The following is a 16,407-nucleotide window of genomic DNA, read 5'->3' as shown; positions in this document are numbered from 1 at the left end:
TCCATTTTGACCATTTAGCCCCCCTCCTTTCTACAGAAGGGGGATGAGTTGAACAGTTTAACGGACCCTGGGAGTAAGGATCTCTGTGGTCCATTGGCTCTTATATTTCTAATTTCTAGTATTTTTAACAATGTCTGACACATTTGTGTTGATCAGCTGTTTTCTGCAGCCTATTTCCCGGAAGTCTGTGTGTGAATTACAAGAAGTGTCTTATTAAGGCAGAGGTGACCTGGTTGTCATCACCAGGTCAAACAGAGAGTGAGATTATTATCACATTTACACTGGTGCTCACAGCCCAGCTAACACATAATGAGCTGGGCCACTCGCTGGTTTTAGAGTTTATATTTGTGTTCATATCTATTCATATACTTATGACACTTTCATATTTCCACTACAGAAGATAACTGAATATTTGAGGTTACTGTTTTTATACTGGATGTTTCCAAATGTTTGTGGACATTATGCATTTGCACATAAAGAAAAGTAAACAAAGTAAAAATGCATGTATTGCAACCACCGTCTTGTGATGTTTTATTATAAAACAAACATTAAAATAAACAGGGTCCCAGACAAAAAAAAAAAAAAAAAAACCACACAAAATGGGGAAAAGAGTATTTCAGGGCTCTTCAGTTTGCTAACTTTCGCCTTGGGTTGACCTGGAAAACAAAATTTCTAATAGAACACATGCTTGTTTACTTGTACGTTAAACAAGCAAAGTGATCTAAGATATCACAAATTATTAAAACTGGGGCTTTACTCAGTAAAAACGTCTAAGATAAATTCTCCCTCTGACAGTTTTTGACCGGAGGCTGCTTTACAGATATAAAACAATGACATTACTGCAAAATGACTGCTTTCCCACCCTAAAAAAAGCATTTATATTAATAATATATAACCATTAAATAAGATAATCAGAGTACAGAAATGGGAATGACAGAAGTGCCATGTGATGAGTGAGTCAACAGTTAGAAATAAAACGCATTTTACAAAGATACAACTCCTCCATCATTCTACACATGATGAAACATAATATATATTTTTTGTTTTACAGACCATAACATGAAGGCCATTTTGCTTGAGAGCTTTACATCGTATGTGGACACAGCTAAAAGAAAAAGCCTCCCTCACCTGTATCACTGTATATAGACCCTTTTTTAATCAACCTTAAAGTGATTCAGCACCAGTATCATTTGAGGATCACTTACAGCCTGCACATTCAACATGTGGCTTACAAAGATGAATAAGATGGATATGAATTATTCTGCCTGAACGTTTATGGTTGATTCAACTCTTCAACCTTGTTTTTTTTACTTTGTTCTGTTTTTTTTTTTTTTATATATTCCAACACTTGCAGGAGTTTGTTCTAATGTGCAGGTCCTCTTTTCTGTCTGCTTCATGGGTTTTTTGGTGAAGCATTACTTTAAGGATGAGACAGGCAATGTTGCCATCCTGGTCCACACTGACAGGAAATCACTGCAAACCAAAGTTGACATGATACAGTGGTTCTCTGTTCACTCCATTACACATTCTATATGTACAACAACAACAAAAAAAAAGAACAACAAAGGTCAGGGTGGCTGGATAATTCTTTAAGACACGCCAACTCGCCGGCTACAGCTCCCACGTAATCTATAAAGCACCTGTGCAGGCCTGCAATTACTGATTACGCTCGATGGGAACGTGACTCCAACTGGTCTGAGTCTCCTCTCAAGCTATAAGTGAGGACTCCTCTGATTCTATGTACAGCTTATTTACAATTTCATTGTGAATGAATAAGATTTTTTTCACGTTTGTGTCACAAGGTAGTTTTAAACCTAAACCAGTGGGGATGGTTTCCATTTGGATCTAGTTCCAACTTAGTGAAATACCCCAATTTGTTAAGCTCCCAAAATTATTCCCTTATTGAACCTTTCATTTACTACCTGTTTTGCTAAAATTGCTCTGACATTTCAGAAGGAAAAAAAAAAAAAAAACTGACGGCAAACAAAATTGCTGAATGTAACAGCTTTAGGCTACTGATGACAACACAAAGTCCTTAGTTTAAATGTTTCTTTAGCTTCCAGCATGTTAGCGTCAGATCCTTGTGTTATTGTTGATACTTTGAGCCAGTGTTACAGCGTATTCTGTGACCTGTAGCAGAGCACTGACCTCTTCACCTTCAGGCAATGTCGACAGACCAAACTGCTTTAACCGATTCAACAGGGCTTTTAAATGAACCCAGATTTAATAAAATGCTTGACCAGCCCATGATTGGCTGTGCCGCTCGTGGATTAAGATACTCCCCCCCACTCCAATTACATTCTGCTTCTTTGTTGACGTGTCAGCAGTAGCTGTCTGTCACCAACAGCACGGTATCACCGTAAAATCTTTTATCCAATGACGCTGCACTGGATTGAAGCATCACTTCAAATAGTCACTTAATTCAAATTCAGGTTAACGGACAAGCTGCTAAAGTATTACATTTTGCTCCACAATACAACGCTGGCATTGTAGTGTGTATGAGGTAGATAAGAAGAGACACTACTCAGCACTGCACGGTTAAAAGCAAGCTTGTCTATCTCTCTGCCTACTACAGCACAGCCATACTCTGCAGATCTCTGCTGTCTAATCGTGAATACTCTGAAGCCCTTAATCGAAGCCTACAAGTTTGAGGAGACATTACACAGTTATTGTGGCGCACATTTTGCTGTGTGCCGATGATGATTGTAGAGCTTTGTTTTCTAATAAATGCACTTCTGCGCTGAATTTATTTAAATATTGTGGTCCCTTTTCCCATTGGGCCCATTTAACCTGATTTTCCTTGCCTGTGCAGCATTGATTCAAACGAGGAGTTTAGCCCACATAGTAGCAGTGATGACCAGAGGGTGGCGTGAGTGTGCTGCCTTAATGCAACTAAGCCTCTCAAGGGCAAATGTGTGAGTTACTGAGCTGCAGTGTGGATTCAAGGCCGACAGAAGTAGCTGTGAAAGCAAAAGTCAAATGTTTGCTGACAATATTCATATTGATGGTCTTGATCAGTGCACGAGTGCGAATGTGTAAATTAAGTTTGGGTTTAATGTTTCAGTGTGTTGTCAATATAGTTTTGTCTGTGTGGTCAGGAGGCAGCAATCGTGGTGCCTCCGCTGAGACGCAGCAGGATCTGCTGACAGTCCTGCAGTGAACGATGGTCTCCCACCCGCTCCAGGGTGCGCTTGGCCTCAGCCAGCAGGCGGGCGCGGTGTCCGGGTGGAGTTAGCAGGGGCATAGGCAGGTGGCGGCAGGCCAACAGGATGGCATGAGCCCGCTCCCTCTCGCCCAGGACACACTCACCTTCTCACATTAGCAGGGGGGGAGGAGAAAGAGAACACAAGTGGAGATTAGTAACTTTGCCTTCTGGTGTTTGCAAGTGTATCTTAATGTGAATACAGGGTAGGGGCTTCCTTCTAGGACTGTGGCAAGTCAGTTCTCAAGTTTGTCATTCAGTTTAAAAAGAAAAAAAAACCCTGAAAGGGGGGGGTCAATTTGGAAGGCGGGTTATAAATCCACAGTCTTCAATCTTCAAAGCTAAAATCAGCAGTCCCAGTTGTACCAAGTGGTTATTTTTTTATAGGTGAAGTGTTTTTAGTATAAAATTGATTCTTGTGGTGGTGGGTGGGAACAAAAAGCAATTAATTTTGTACAAAACATTTTTTGACGATTTAAAATGTGGAAGGTTTTAAACACATTTTCATAGATGGAGGTCTGTCCACCCCTCAATTCCATACTGCAGGAAGGGATCTCTTACAGGTCTGTATTCACCTTAGGAAGGATGCTGGTAAAACCTGTGGCCATCAAACTGTTTTAAATGAGACTTTAATGCTGATTATGAACCGGATCTGTAAAAATATGAGTTTGGCTATGTTTTTACCGGCTGTGTAGGAGCTGTGTGTCCTGCGTCGGAGGTTGTGCTCCAGCAGCTGGTGTGTCCTCGTGGGACTGGCTCCAGCCATCAGCCTCACTGTCGTCTCATGAAGAAACACCTGCAACAAAGGAAAAATGGCTGTTTATCTGAGAAGAAGAACAGTGAGCTCTCATATCACTTCACTGCACATTTGCTAACAAATGTCTATGTAGGAAATATTCTGCAGTGGAGGCTTTCATGGAAAGCTCCTCGCAACACCAAGAGTGAATATTTCTCAGCCGGTGCTCTCACAACAGAACCTCATAAAGCAGTTTATGTGGTTTGGAAGAGAATTGCACGAGCCAAAACATAACAAATGATCACCAACCACTGTGAAAGCAGCAGTTGTTAAAGACCCTCTGGCTACAGTAATGACTACTCCAGTAAATCATACAAGTATGATTGATGACATGTTAGCAGCTGCAGAAATCTCACTGCAGTTTAAGAGCGGGTGAGAACTGGTTCCACAAAATGGTTGAGGCAGATACAGTAAATGCAGTATGACCATAAACAAGATAAACAGGTCCCAGCTGATTTACAGGATTATTATCAATGCAACACAGAGCTTCCGTCGACACAACAAAAGAATTTTACACCATAAAGAGCCACAAACATAATCACTCCTACTGTATCATGTAGCTTGTTGCAGCTTTCCAAATGTGGACGGTTGCCTTCTTTTGTGTTACAACATTATAAATGGATTATTTGGCTTAAAACGATACACAATAAAAGCTGACACTTTTGGCACTGGTAACTACTAATGGCTAAATTATTCCTAAGAAGTTCAGTACTTAAAAAAAGCTGGTGTAAATCTTGCGGCCTAGCTGACAGCAGCAGGACACTCAGTGGTGAGTATGAGCAGGATGAATCCCTGGCAGTCGTCTACATTCTCTGCTCCAACCAGGACGAATAAAATAAATAGGAGGTACGTGTCTCTCTCACTGACATACCTTGTGTTGCGCCTGCCTGTAGCACTGTGTCAGCTTTCTGAGTCCGCTGAGGTCCCTCTGGAATCCGGCCAACTGGGATCCGGGGGCTGGGCCTGGCTCCCCATTACTGCTGCCACCTCGCTGCCATAAACTGGTCCTCAAAGTCAGCAGAAGGTCACAGACCAGCAGCTCCACACCCTTAGAAGAAAAGATGGAAAGATAAAAAAGCTGTTGGACACAATCACAAAAGGAATATGGATTTATTTTACACTATGGTTGATTCGAGACTTGAGCTAGAGCTCACCAACAACAACAACAACCAACCACCATCATTATTAGTGTACTTCTTCCAACGTGGATGGAAGAAAAAAAAAAAAATCAACTAGACAAACTACAGGAGATTTAGTGCCGTCTAATGTAAAGCGGTGGGGTGTGTAGCGGGTGCGTGCAGACTGGGGAGGCCTCTGTACTGCACTGCAGACACATTGCACTCATCATCAGGATCATGCAATGCAACTACAATGCACTACAGCCACCTCCTGCCACCCACACTGCGCACACACACAGCCCCACATCCGCCCACCTTGACCCCCAGAAAAGCATGCAGTTAGTGTAGACACAGAGTGAACACATGTCAGTGTTTGCTGACAATTTCACAACCACTACAAGGCAGGTTTTTAGTGACGGTATGTACGTGTAAGACAGAAGAAAGAATTAGCGTAGGCAACACTAACCACAACCCCAGAGCAGAGCTTCAGGAGAGATTAGTGCCAGTGCTTGAGATGAATTCTTTATGATCTACCTTGTTTAGCCAGTTTCCAGACTGGGTGAGTGGCACAGAGATGCTGGAGCACAGATAACTGCTGGCTCTGTCACAAAGGGACAGGCAGGCTACTGCTCCTCCTCCCTTCAGAGGGCACAGACTCATCTGAACGGCCTTACAAAGCAACAGCACAGCCTTGGGCAAAGGGTGACTGAAACAGAAAAGGATGGGCACTGTGTTCATCTTCAAAAGCGAGGACAATGTTTTACATCGTGTTTTCCTTCACTTACTCAAGAGTGTGCAACGCCCTCGGCATTCGCTCGGCCTCCGCTAAATGCGTCCTCACTGTAGCATCGTCGCCCTGCAGCCAGTGCACAGCCGCCTTCAGGACCAAAGCCCACCAGTGACTCACTGGATCCCCCACTAGTAAGAAGAAGAGAGGGAAATCAAAACAAAACAATAATCTCACCCCAATGGCCTGATTGTCAAAGTGTCAACTGACAGATGAGAGAGATAAACCCCCGCTTCTCATTATTTGTTTGTAATAAGTGCTGTGTGTGTGATGATCTACTGTTCAGTGTGCAGCATGGTTCAATTAGATTAAGACTGTAGCTAATTAACATTGATTCCACTGTTTATTATCACAAGTCCATGACTGCAAGTGCTATCTGTGATAATCCAATAAAAAAGAAGCCACATAGGAGCTAAGAATGTCCCTCTGTGCTATAATAAGCCGTCTGAGTAATAATAACTCAGATTGCCATCTTCCTCACAGTGACACGTGATGTGATTCATGTTTCTCTGTATACATGCAGTCGCTCTCTATTCATACCTGGAGTGGTGGTGTGATTGGGAGGTGTCGAGAAGGGGGGAGGAGGGGAAGGAGAGTCCTCTGTACAGCTGTTCAACAACTGAAGGAACTCCATGGCACTGGAGAACTCCCTGAAAGAGTAAAGAGCAGAAAACCCAAACAGTTTAACAGATCGGGGTCATTTATGTAAGGAGCCAAACTAGCCCTGGCTTACCCAGAATCGCTCTTGCGTTTGTCGTCACTCTGTGGCTGGATGAGTGTGTGAACTGCTCTCTCCAACAGCTTCTTGCAGAAACAGCGGTGCAGCTGTGCAATGGGGTCAGCTAGAGGAACAACAGCAAGAGGCACATATACTTCATTTTTAAATAACACAATCATTCTTTAGCAGAATATTAGCGGGTTTGAACAGTGCTGTCTATTTTGGATACAACGTTTGAAAGTCCAAACTACAAAATAGCGAAAGAATAAGACAAAGGCAGCAGACGACAATACAGCATGGCTCAACTGCTCGCAACATGACAAACCTGGGTCCCTCTGAGACGTGTACACACTGTCACTGCTTTCGGATTTTACGGACCAATCGCAGCTCAGGAAGAACTGCCGGCCCAGTGGGGTGAAGAGCCAGCGCAGGCAGTCAGGGATTGGTTTGGTCTCTGGTTGGCTGGCGCCGCTCTCTGCACAACTCAACAGGTAACCCTGAGAGAGAGAAAGGATCCTTTCATCAACGGGAAACCCTCTGTGCGTTTCCTGTAGCTGTAATGCTTTTAAAGATAAACTGGAGGAGACATACGGGCAGACAGGAGAGGTGGTGGCCCAGTACGGTACGCAGGGATATTGCTGCTGTGACATAGATCTGCATGAGCTGAGCAGGGGCCATCTTGCCTTGGGCACTCTCGCTAAGGTTGACAGCACTCAGGGACAGAGACAAAGCCCACAGGCTACTACGCTGAGGAAGTTTTCCTAGAGAGAACGAGAGAACAGTACTGTGCCATGCTCTGATTTATTTATTGTGTATTTTCTTTAGCATTGCACGGAGTCTGAAGCGCTCTGCAGCGATTATACAGAGCCGCATGTGTACAGCAACAGCCTAAGTTGTACTCAACACTTACCGGTGAGTTGCAGCTGGCTCAGACGGTGGTAAACCAGCGCTGCATCCTTCGCACTAGTTTTTGCCTCCTCCCCCTCGTGCTTTCCTCTGACTTGGTGGACCAGCCAACCCAGAGGAGTTGGACGATGCAAGCAGTATCGGATCAGATTCCAGGACAGCGAGCACACTAGGTCCAGACTGGTTGAGGGAAACGCTCGGGTCAGAACGGACAGACAGGTCTCCAAACTGGCCATAGCTGCTGTGTAATCTCCCTGCAGGAGAGAGAAAACGGGAGAAGCTATTTAGCTTTCGGCAAAGTCTGACAAGAAGGGTGAGATGAAGGTCATGACACGGAGCTGAACATGATGTGTACAAACCAAAAATAAACCCATGCAGGAACAGGCAGTCTAAACTGAGACATCACAACGGTGAGAATCAAAGCAAAGTGACTGAGGTGAGAAAAACATCAAATCTAGTTCCAGACTGCAGAAACACTGAGTGGATTCAATGTCCAAACTGTCACATAAAATAAAATCTTTGATAATTGTCAGCTATAATTAGAAAGGTAGGAGAAAATACATTTAAATACTGTAGCTTTCTAATCCACATCTTTGTATGAGGTTGTCGCATAATGAACTCACTCTTTTGAGATGTAGGTCGGCTTGTTTGCGGTGCCTCCAGAAAGATACAGACTTTGGGGAGTGAAGAGGTGTGACAGGTTCCCACAAGTAGAGTACCCTGACACAGCCCCACACCGCTCCCACACCGCTGAGCACCCACACCATCACCCAGGGCAACAGGCAACGCAGCCAGGATGCTGGAAGAGATGAAGTCACAATGCGTTTTAGATTATTTTTAAAAACCAGTTTCACAAAATGTAGCCAGAAGGGACAAGCTCCTCATATCATGAAGTTGGAGGCCTGCTCACCAAAGTCCTGCGTATAAGTTGGGAACCACACAAGACTTCTAGATGATCTGTGGCCTGGAGATAGGCCTGGGGTCTCTGAGACATCAGAACCCAGTAAAGATGGCAGTGGGTTCAGGGACAAACAGAAGAAGGTCAGAGCGCAGAGAAGCAGACGAGAACGATCCATTACTCCCACTGAGGAGGGAGAATCTGGTTCACTCTTCACCTGACACGGAGAAAGGAAACAGGTTCGGGTTAATAAATGCCGTACTGCGGCAAACAGTAGCCACTTCCAGGCTTGCTAAAGTAAGGCTTGTTTCATATTTGATACAATTAACATCGTGTTACCGGGTCATGATCCAATAAGGGGCTCCCTGGTTCCGAGTCGACACAGTAAGGGGAGAACTGGTGAGGTGAACCAGATCCAGAGTCTGAGGCTGGAGGTGACATCATCACTATTTCCTGTTTGAGCTCCACATCTTCCGACAGCGTTATTGGCTCTAAGACAAACGGGCAAACTCTCGTCAAACACATGGATGAATCTCTGCATGCGGCTGACGGTAATGTGCAGCACTTACTGTTCTTCTGGTTTGCCATCTTAAGGGCCATGTTCTCCTGCCTTAGTTTGTGGTTGGCCTGCTGCAGGTATTTGATGTAGTCGATGGCCTTCCTCAGTACTCCCGACTTGTGCATCTGGTAAGAAAGACATGAAGAAGGACATATTTTTTAAATCAAGAGCATGACTAACATCTGTAGATGTGTTTCCAACATTCAAAACACAAATAAAGACCATGAACTAACGCTAATTTTAAATTATAACAGTGTTGAAATCACTAACCTTTGCATCATTGCCCATGACCAGATCTCTGAGTTCCACAATCTTATCGTTGATGGAGGACCGATACCTCTTCTCGATGATGTTGTGGGTCGTCCTTCTCTCTCCCTCCTTCACCACTCCTCCTGGTCCTACTCCTCCCGCCATCATTTGCCCCTGCTCCATGGTCTGCATGGGGCTGGTTGTGCAGTGGGAGGAGCCTGGCTGGAGCTGTTTGATTGAAAGCTTGTCTCCCCCTCCCCCAACCATGACAGGAACCGTAGCAAGGATATTGCTGCTCATTAGTGTCTGTTAAAGAAATCAGTAGTGACGAAAGAAGCACTTAGATACTTTACTTTCAATACTTTTACTTTATAAATACTCCCTAACAACTAAAAGTCCTACAACTACTTACGGGAGCATACAAAAGGTATTTATTCTCCGAAAAATAGATATTCTGATTTTAGGCTGCGCTGATGCTGCATATAAAGTAAACTTGTACTCCGACTTTATGCTTATGGTGGTGTTTCCGTGTTGTGTTGTTAGATTCTTGCCAATACACACTAACAATAAAATAAAAATAATAATAAATAAAAGCATAAATGATTCATAAATGGGTTAGAAAGATAACAAAACCCCAAAACAACTAAATAATAATATAAAGAGTAACTTCGGAGAGCTTGCGTACTGGGACTTGCAGAGCTGTGTTCTGGATGGGTGCTGTTAAGGTGGTGATCCCAGGGCTCTGCATGGTCGACAAAACCTGTGTGCCGTCTGGTTTGAGTGTAGTCAGAACCAGTGAATCAGTCTTCAGAATCTGAGGCTGCTGGACCAGAACCTGAAGGAAAGACATACAAAAGGTCAAACGTGACTTTTATTTTTTGCAAGCAGTTTTAACATCACAGCATAACAACATTACGAACCACAGGAATTTGCATAGTACCCAGTGCTTACAGCAAATACATGTAGAATAAGACTGGTGGCTTAGATTTGTTAAAATATACAACTTTAATTACCAGGTTGGTGAACTTTCATTAAGACTTATTTTCTGAACGGTGTCTAACCCCTTTAACAACAGTACGCTAACTCACAGGTACTTGCTGGACCTGCTGTTGCACAGTGTGGACTGTGGCAGGTGCTGTGGAGAGAGTCTGGATCGTCTGACAGGTCGGAGTCAGAACACGCTGGTGCTGAATGGTCACTGGTTGGAGCTGTGGAGATGTCATGATGCTCTGCATCTGTGGCTGAAGGACTAGGAATGGAGGACAGTATGTCAATATGGACAATATGACCAGTGAATTGTTAGACAAATTCAAAATACACTGTAGTTCTACGCAAACCATAATATGACTGCAACTATATGTAACATTAACATAAATGAGACAATGGATTATACTATTTCAGTCTCCTATTCTTCTCTGAAGTCACCTTGGAAGCTGGGAGCAGGGCTCTGGTGGCAGATAACTGGGTTCTGAATGAAACGTGACTGCGCGCCGGTGGAAGCAATCATCACGGTTTGGGTGGCCTGGGTCTGGATGGGCAGCGGGGTCTGGCTGTGGGTCTGAACCAGGGTATGGACTGGGAAGCTCTGGGTTTGCATCGGGATCCCCTGGGTTTGCATCTACACATAAGTTAAAATCAATAAATAAAGAAATAATCAGTTTTAATAATGTTACAATGTAACACACCAAAAAACAGTTTGTCTTTTTTTTTTTTTACTTACTATTTCAGAGTAAAGGTATTTCACTGCTGGTCTGACTGCAGTTTTGCTGAGATGTGCACCTATGATTTTACGGATGCTGAGCTGAATATTGAATCTTACAGTCAGTACTTTGAAATTTTCCTCATGTCAGCATAGGAGGTTTTACTATAGATGGCACAATAACAGAAAATGCATTCACTCTACCTCCAAAACAAACAATAAAAGTGCAGCTGGAGAGGCAGGATCCTTGAAAACAGCCTGGCACATAAAAACTGGGACACAAGTAGACTCTATATACCTATGGATGGATATGTTGACCTCCACAGCCAAATTAATCCTACATTAAATCTTTTATTCACACTCTGTGTTTAGCTCTCTCTGAAACTAGAGAAACTGGGAAAAAATGCAAAAAAACTATTCACTAAAATCATAAACAAATAACAGTAAAATATGGATTATGCCCCAAGGTTTGTGTGTGAAGTGGTGTCAAGTAGGTTATACCTGGATGGTGGGCTGTGCCATCTGTTGGGGCTGAGGCTGGATGGGCTGCACCACCTGAGGCCGTGGCTGAAGTAGTGGAGGGCTGCGCGTCACTTGCTGCTGCCCTGGGGAGGGGGTCTGGGCAGGAGTGAGGGGAGGGGTGAGTGGTAAAGACTGCGGAGGTAGTGTCTGGGAGGTGGCGAGGCTAATGTTGGAGCTCTGGTAAGCAACAGGGGCTGGTGTCTGGGACGTTTGAGGGTTTTGAATGGCAGGGCATTGAGTGGTGTTGGTGCTGCCACTCTGCTGAGAGCCTGCTGGAGTCATTTGGTCCTCAAACAAGTCTGGGAAGTCGCCCACCTGGTTGCTGACAAACTGCAGCATCTCTGAGATGGAGAAAACACAATGGACGTTACAACAAGCCTGGGACAGCTGGGACAGCTCGGCTTTATGAGAACGATGTCTGAAAACTTAAACGGTTAAATACCAAGACAGATCATTTCATTTAACCCCCCAAAAGAAAACAAATCTTTTGGATTTTAACTCAGCCGTGTCAAAACTGGTGTAGAAAAACAGAATGCAACATAAAAGGTTCCGACAACGTAGTGGTCTGGCCTTGAACTGGGACAAGGACGCAGCTATTGCTCTGGTCATAAACCACTGCACAAAGCAAACTACCGGTTACACAGCCTTGAAAAAGTAAGCAATCTCACTGATGGCCCTGACTGACCATAGGAGTTTGATAAAAAAGCATCAAGGTAACGAATCAGGCATCTCAGGCATTGAGAGGTTTAAACTAAATTAGTATGTTTTAAATACTAATGATGCACATTTTAATAGTTGTAATGAAATTCAATGAATACTGTAATGATAATCATTCATTACATTCATTCATTTTGTTTCCATCGTAGTTTTGAACAATAAGATACATTTGATTTTTACATAATGATGACCATTATATCTGCACCATTATAGCTGCAGAGCAAAAGAAAAAAGGTTACGTAACCAGAACTGCGGTGGCTAAGGGAATAATTAGGAGAGGAAAAATGTTCTTGATGAGTACAGGGTCAGCTAACCCTAAACGTACTGCTGCACAGAGACACACATAAAGGCCAATGCCAATCAGCAAAAATCCCACTTGAGATTTAAAAAGGCGCTGGGATGCTTTAAAATATTCAAGAAGAAAAACCACAAATTCTCTTACATATTTCAGGGGCAAGTGCACATCATTTCTGTACCAGAAGTGAATTTTTCCACAAGAGGCTGCTCTGACTAATGGAAACACTGTAATTATCAGTCAGCTGTAGGCCAAATGTAGACCAAGTGAAGACTGCTGCAGCTTGCTGTGAAGTCACAAGTCAAGCCTCAGTTGTCATTTCTCACTCTCTGTTCATTTCTTCCTTTAAACACAGTGGTTATATGGAAATACATAGCTGTGGCTGGGAGGTGGTGACTGCTTGTTCAGTGTAATGGTCCCTTTTAAAAGGTGAATATTATACAAGACACCAGGTAAACTTTCAGATATGTGTCATAAGCCTGTGAGCAGTAGTATCAATGCTGGCCTTCAAGGTTTGTCATATGCTGTAACCTTGTCAAGTGTCAAGTAGTAAGTTGGTAATGGTGCAATGGTAAGTTCCATAAATCCTTTAAAAGGTGGAGGTCTGTCCTGAAACCACCATTTATGTCACACTGTCTGACAACACACAGTCCAGCCTGGTGACTTCAGTAGAATTCCACTCTAATGAAAATCTGGTGACTCTGCGCAGACAGCGATACACCAAAAGCCTCATCCTTTCACCGTGTGCCAAATGGTGAAATCTGTTTTGATTAGAGGGAGATTAGATGAGGGGTGTTCAGCGAGTGCCTGTCTGCAGAATGCAGAACTGGACTCTTTGCAGCACTACATCTCTGCAAAGTTTGCTCAACTATACTTGGGAAACATACTGAAGAAACAGGAACAATTTGCTTACATATTGACATGAACATCATTTACTCTAAATAACACTTCATCTCAGCCTTGGTTTACAATGTTTCCCCCTCAGTGCCCACAGCTTGCTGATGCATGACACCGCTCTCTGAAACCCGCCTCTGGTTCATGAACACTCTGCCTACAATTTTAATAACATTTCCCCTGAAGCATGGCTCTTTTATGGGATATTAATAAACATTTAAATCTGTTACTGTTAGCGCAGTGTACAGATGATAGATTTATTAAAAGGGCTATAACAAGTCAACATTTATTTAAACTGCAGAATTGGTTGAGAGTTTCAACACATTTTCCAACAGGCAACTGAAAACAACTCTGATTGAATTAAATTATTAAACTGAGGTTTGCATGAATTTGATGCTGTTCATAAAACAAAATGACTAATTGGTTCCAAGGTAAAAATCATGTCAAATACAATGTATAGTAATTATGTAAAAACAAAACAAGCACAAAGACCTGTGCTACTATCTATCGAGAGTTGGTGCCAACAAAAACAGCTGATTTTTGAGTTGAAGCTAATTTTAGCAACTTTATGTGGTTACTCCAACTACTTGACTATATTTTTATTAAGAATCTACAATTGCAAAAAATAACTAGCAACTAAGGCTGCTACATGTATGTTATGGAGTAAGACAAACAAAATATTTCCCTTTGAATTTTGGTGGAATAAAAGTGAAATAAAACTGAAACACTTACGTTAAATACGAGTAACTGAACAAAATGTACAGTATTTACTGAAAACAGAAACTGTATGTGTCATGCCAAAGCAATGTGGCGTACACATATGCAGTAGGTAGGTTTTCAGAATAACTTTACCTAACCAAAGGAATCATTTCTAAATACAAATGTGGCTAAAAAACATGAACTGCATGGGCTGTAATATTAACACATTTCTTATCACCAATCTCAATACTTGAAATTCTAAGTTTATGCTCTTTGCATAAATCACAAGACCTGCTCCGTTCATTTTGCACACCAGGAAGTGCATTTTGCCACTTCTGCTTGTTCATTAACATTATGCAAATAAACATCCCGCACTTACTCCAGTACTTCATGTTATGCCAAGCAGCCTTTGGTATTTTGTTTTTTTAATCTTTACCATAATTCTGCAGTGTTGACAGGACAAAAGTACAATCACTAGCAAATTTAAAATTAAAGATTGTATATCGGTTGCAGATGTTTGCAATTCTGTTCTTCCAAAAAAAATATTTCAGATGTTCAAAAAAACCAACCTTCCTTTCTACAATTGTCATTTGAGATATATGAACCTTATTCATCCAATGACAATTGACATCATTGTCTTTCATTGTCAGATATTTGTGTCAATTAGAAATACAGAATGAATTTTTTATGGTCATTTACAAAAGAGAAAAGACTTGTATAAGTATACTTGAACACCTATAATTTTTAAACATTTAAATATATCTTACATTGTTTATGGCTATCTACAATAAAACTCTTACTAGGAAAAAGTAATTACAGATATATCTATAATCCAATTGTTACCAGCCATGCTTTTATTTCAGATATTCACAATACATTTGATGATATCTGACATTATGAATATCTGAAATTAAAAAAATACTAGGAGCAATTGCACTGTAGATATCTGAAATATTAAGTAATATAGTAATGGAAGTTTTATTTTTTTAGTTTTAAATTATATTACAGATATCATAAATATTCATTCCGGGTTTCTAAAATGACCAAAGTGACAACACTTGCACTAGGATATCAGAAGCTGAAAGCCTACAACTTATTTATGGGAAAAGTGACGTCATACGTCCTGGGAAGAAGTGTGGTTCGATGTATAGTTAAAACCGCTGGCTATAAGAACACGTCCAGAAACAAACACCTTCACATCACAGACGTTTTCTAACACCATGTAAACACTAAAACGTTTCCCATCACAGCGTCGCTTACTTGTTTCTCGGATAATCGCTGCTTTCAAACCCTCACTTGCACGAACTAATGACAACGCAGCAGCAGCCACTTGGTCGCTTCGCGCACAAACTCCGCGTCGCCTGGGATGTTCCGCAACGCCCGCGCGAAACGAGTCACTCGCATCCTATGGAAAATGAACGGAGGCGAACTTCGCGTCGCTCTAAGCCGTTCGCCACGGTAAGCGGAAACAGACCGACAATATCTCAGCCAGCTGACATTTCAAACGGGCAACAGTAACACGGTTACTCACCGTCGATGTCTCCTAGCGTGAATTCATCTCCCAGTTCCGCTAAAGTCGGGTCCATATTGTCCATGTACTCTCCGCCGTCCATCCTGTCTATCAGCAGCTCGCCTCCCCGGCTGGCACCGGAGGGTCGCAGGATATGCTGGGGCGCGTCAACAACGACTATACCACACGTATTTGATCCGGAAGGTTATTAATTTCCAAAATAATCGTAAAACAACACAAGCGTCTCAACAGACGCCGACTTCAACGTCGATAAACTAATTCACACCGCTTTACGCTTAAGACGTCGCCATCTTGTTCTACGCTCTTTACGTCATTCACAAACAGACTCGGTGGCCCAAAACGGACTCTGATTGGTCCAAACCAGGCTGTTGTTGTCATGAGACCAGTCATCATCATCCAATGAAAAGATTCTGTTTACCGTGGTCTGATAGTACGTCAAGCATCAGAAGCTTTGGTGTCATTTGAATAAACCGAGCCCCCTATCTCCATGAACAGAAGTGGATCCCCCACCAGACAATTTCAACACCTTAAACTGACAATAAATAAATAAATAAACACCCCAGACATGTCTGTTCAGATATTAGTTGTCCTGTTCTCACGCAATGCCCTTGCCATTAAAAGAGTTTGTCTCCTGGCTATCTACGTGCTTCGTGTGAGTACCAGATGACATTAAATACTCCCCATTCAAATAATTTAGAATTTTCATGTATTCACCTTTTTGCATAAAAATTTGCGTCTATAAACGTTATCGTATATAAAATAAATGTAGGGTGAAAAACTTCCTTCACTTGCATCTCATGAAACGCTTTGATGTTTT

General features: G+C 42.4%; 1 protein-coding gene across 2 annotated transcripts; it reads right to left on the bottom strand.

The window, feature by feature from the left end:
- Positions 1–518: 518 nt before the first annotated feature.
- Positions 519–15,912, bottom strand: srebf2 (sterol regulatory element binding transcription factor 2). Of its 2 annotated transcripts, XM_067477547.1 has the most exons (21): positions 15,591–15,912; positions 11,434–11,795; positions 10,954–11,034; positions 10,659–10,851; positions 10,322–10,482; positions 9,919–10,068; positions 9,255–9,539; positions 8,995–9,109; positions 8,765–8,916; positions 8,438–8,642; positions 8,151–8,326; positions 7,532–7,781; positions 7,213–7,382; positions 6,947–7,118; positions 6,637–6,745; positions 6,444–6,553; positions 5,902–6,034; positions 5,651–5,822; positions 4,870–5,046; positions 3,887–3,998; positions 519–3,309 (listed from the first exon to the last, which is right to left on the bottom strand). In XM_067477547.1, the coding sequence occupies exons 1-21, from the start codon at positions 15,670–15,672 to the stop codon at positions 3,095–3,097; spliced, it is 3,582 nt and encodes a 1,193-aa protein (XP_067333648.1). In that variant the 5' UTR covers positions 15,673–15,912; the 3' UTR covers positions 519–3,094. The 2 variants fall into 2 exon arrangements, with proteins under 2 accessions (XP_067333648.1, XP_067333649.1); XM_067477548.1 differs by lacking the exon at positions 10,954–11,034.
- Between the last annotated feature and the right edge of the window lie 495 nt (positions 15,913–16,407).

This window comes from Channa argus, chromosome 15, assembly GCF_033026475.1.
Source record: "Channa argus isolate prfri chromosome 15, Channa argus male v1.0, whole genome shotgun sequence".
In the NCBI taxonomy this organism is placed as follows: domain Eukaryota; kingdom Metazoa; phylum Chordata; class Actinopteri; order Anabantiformes; family Channidae; genus Channa; species Channa argus.
Note: the sequence above shows the minus strand (reverse complement) of the source record. Positions and strands in the feature narration are given on the sequence as shown.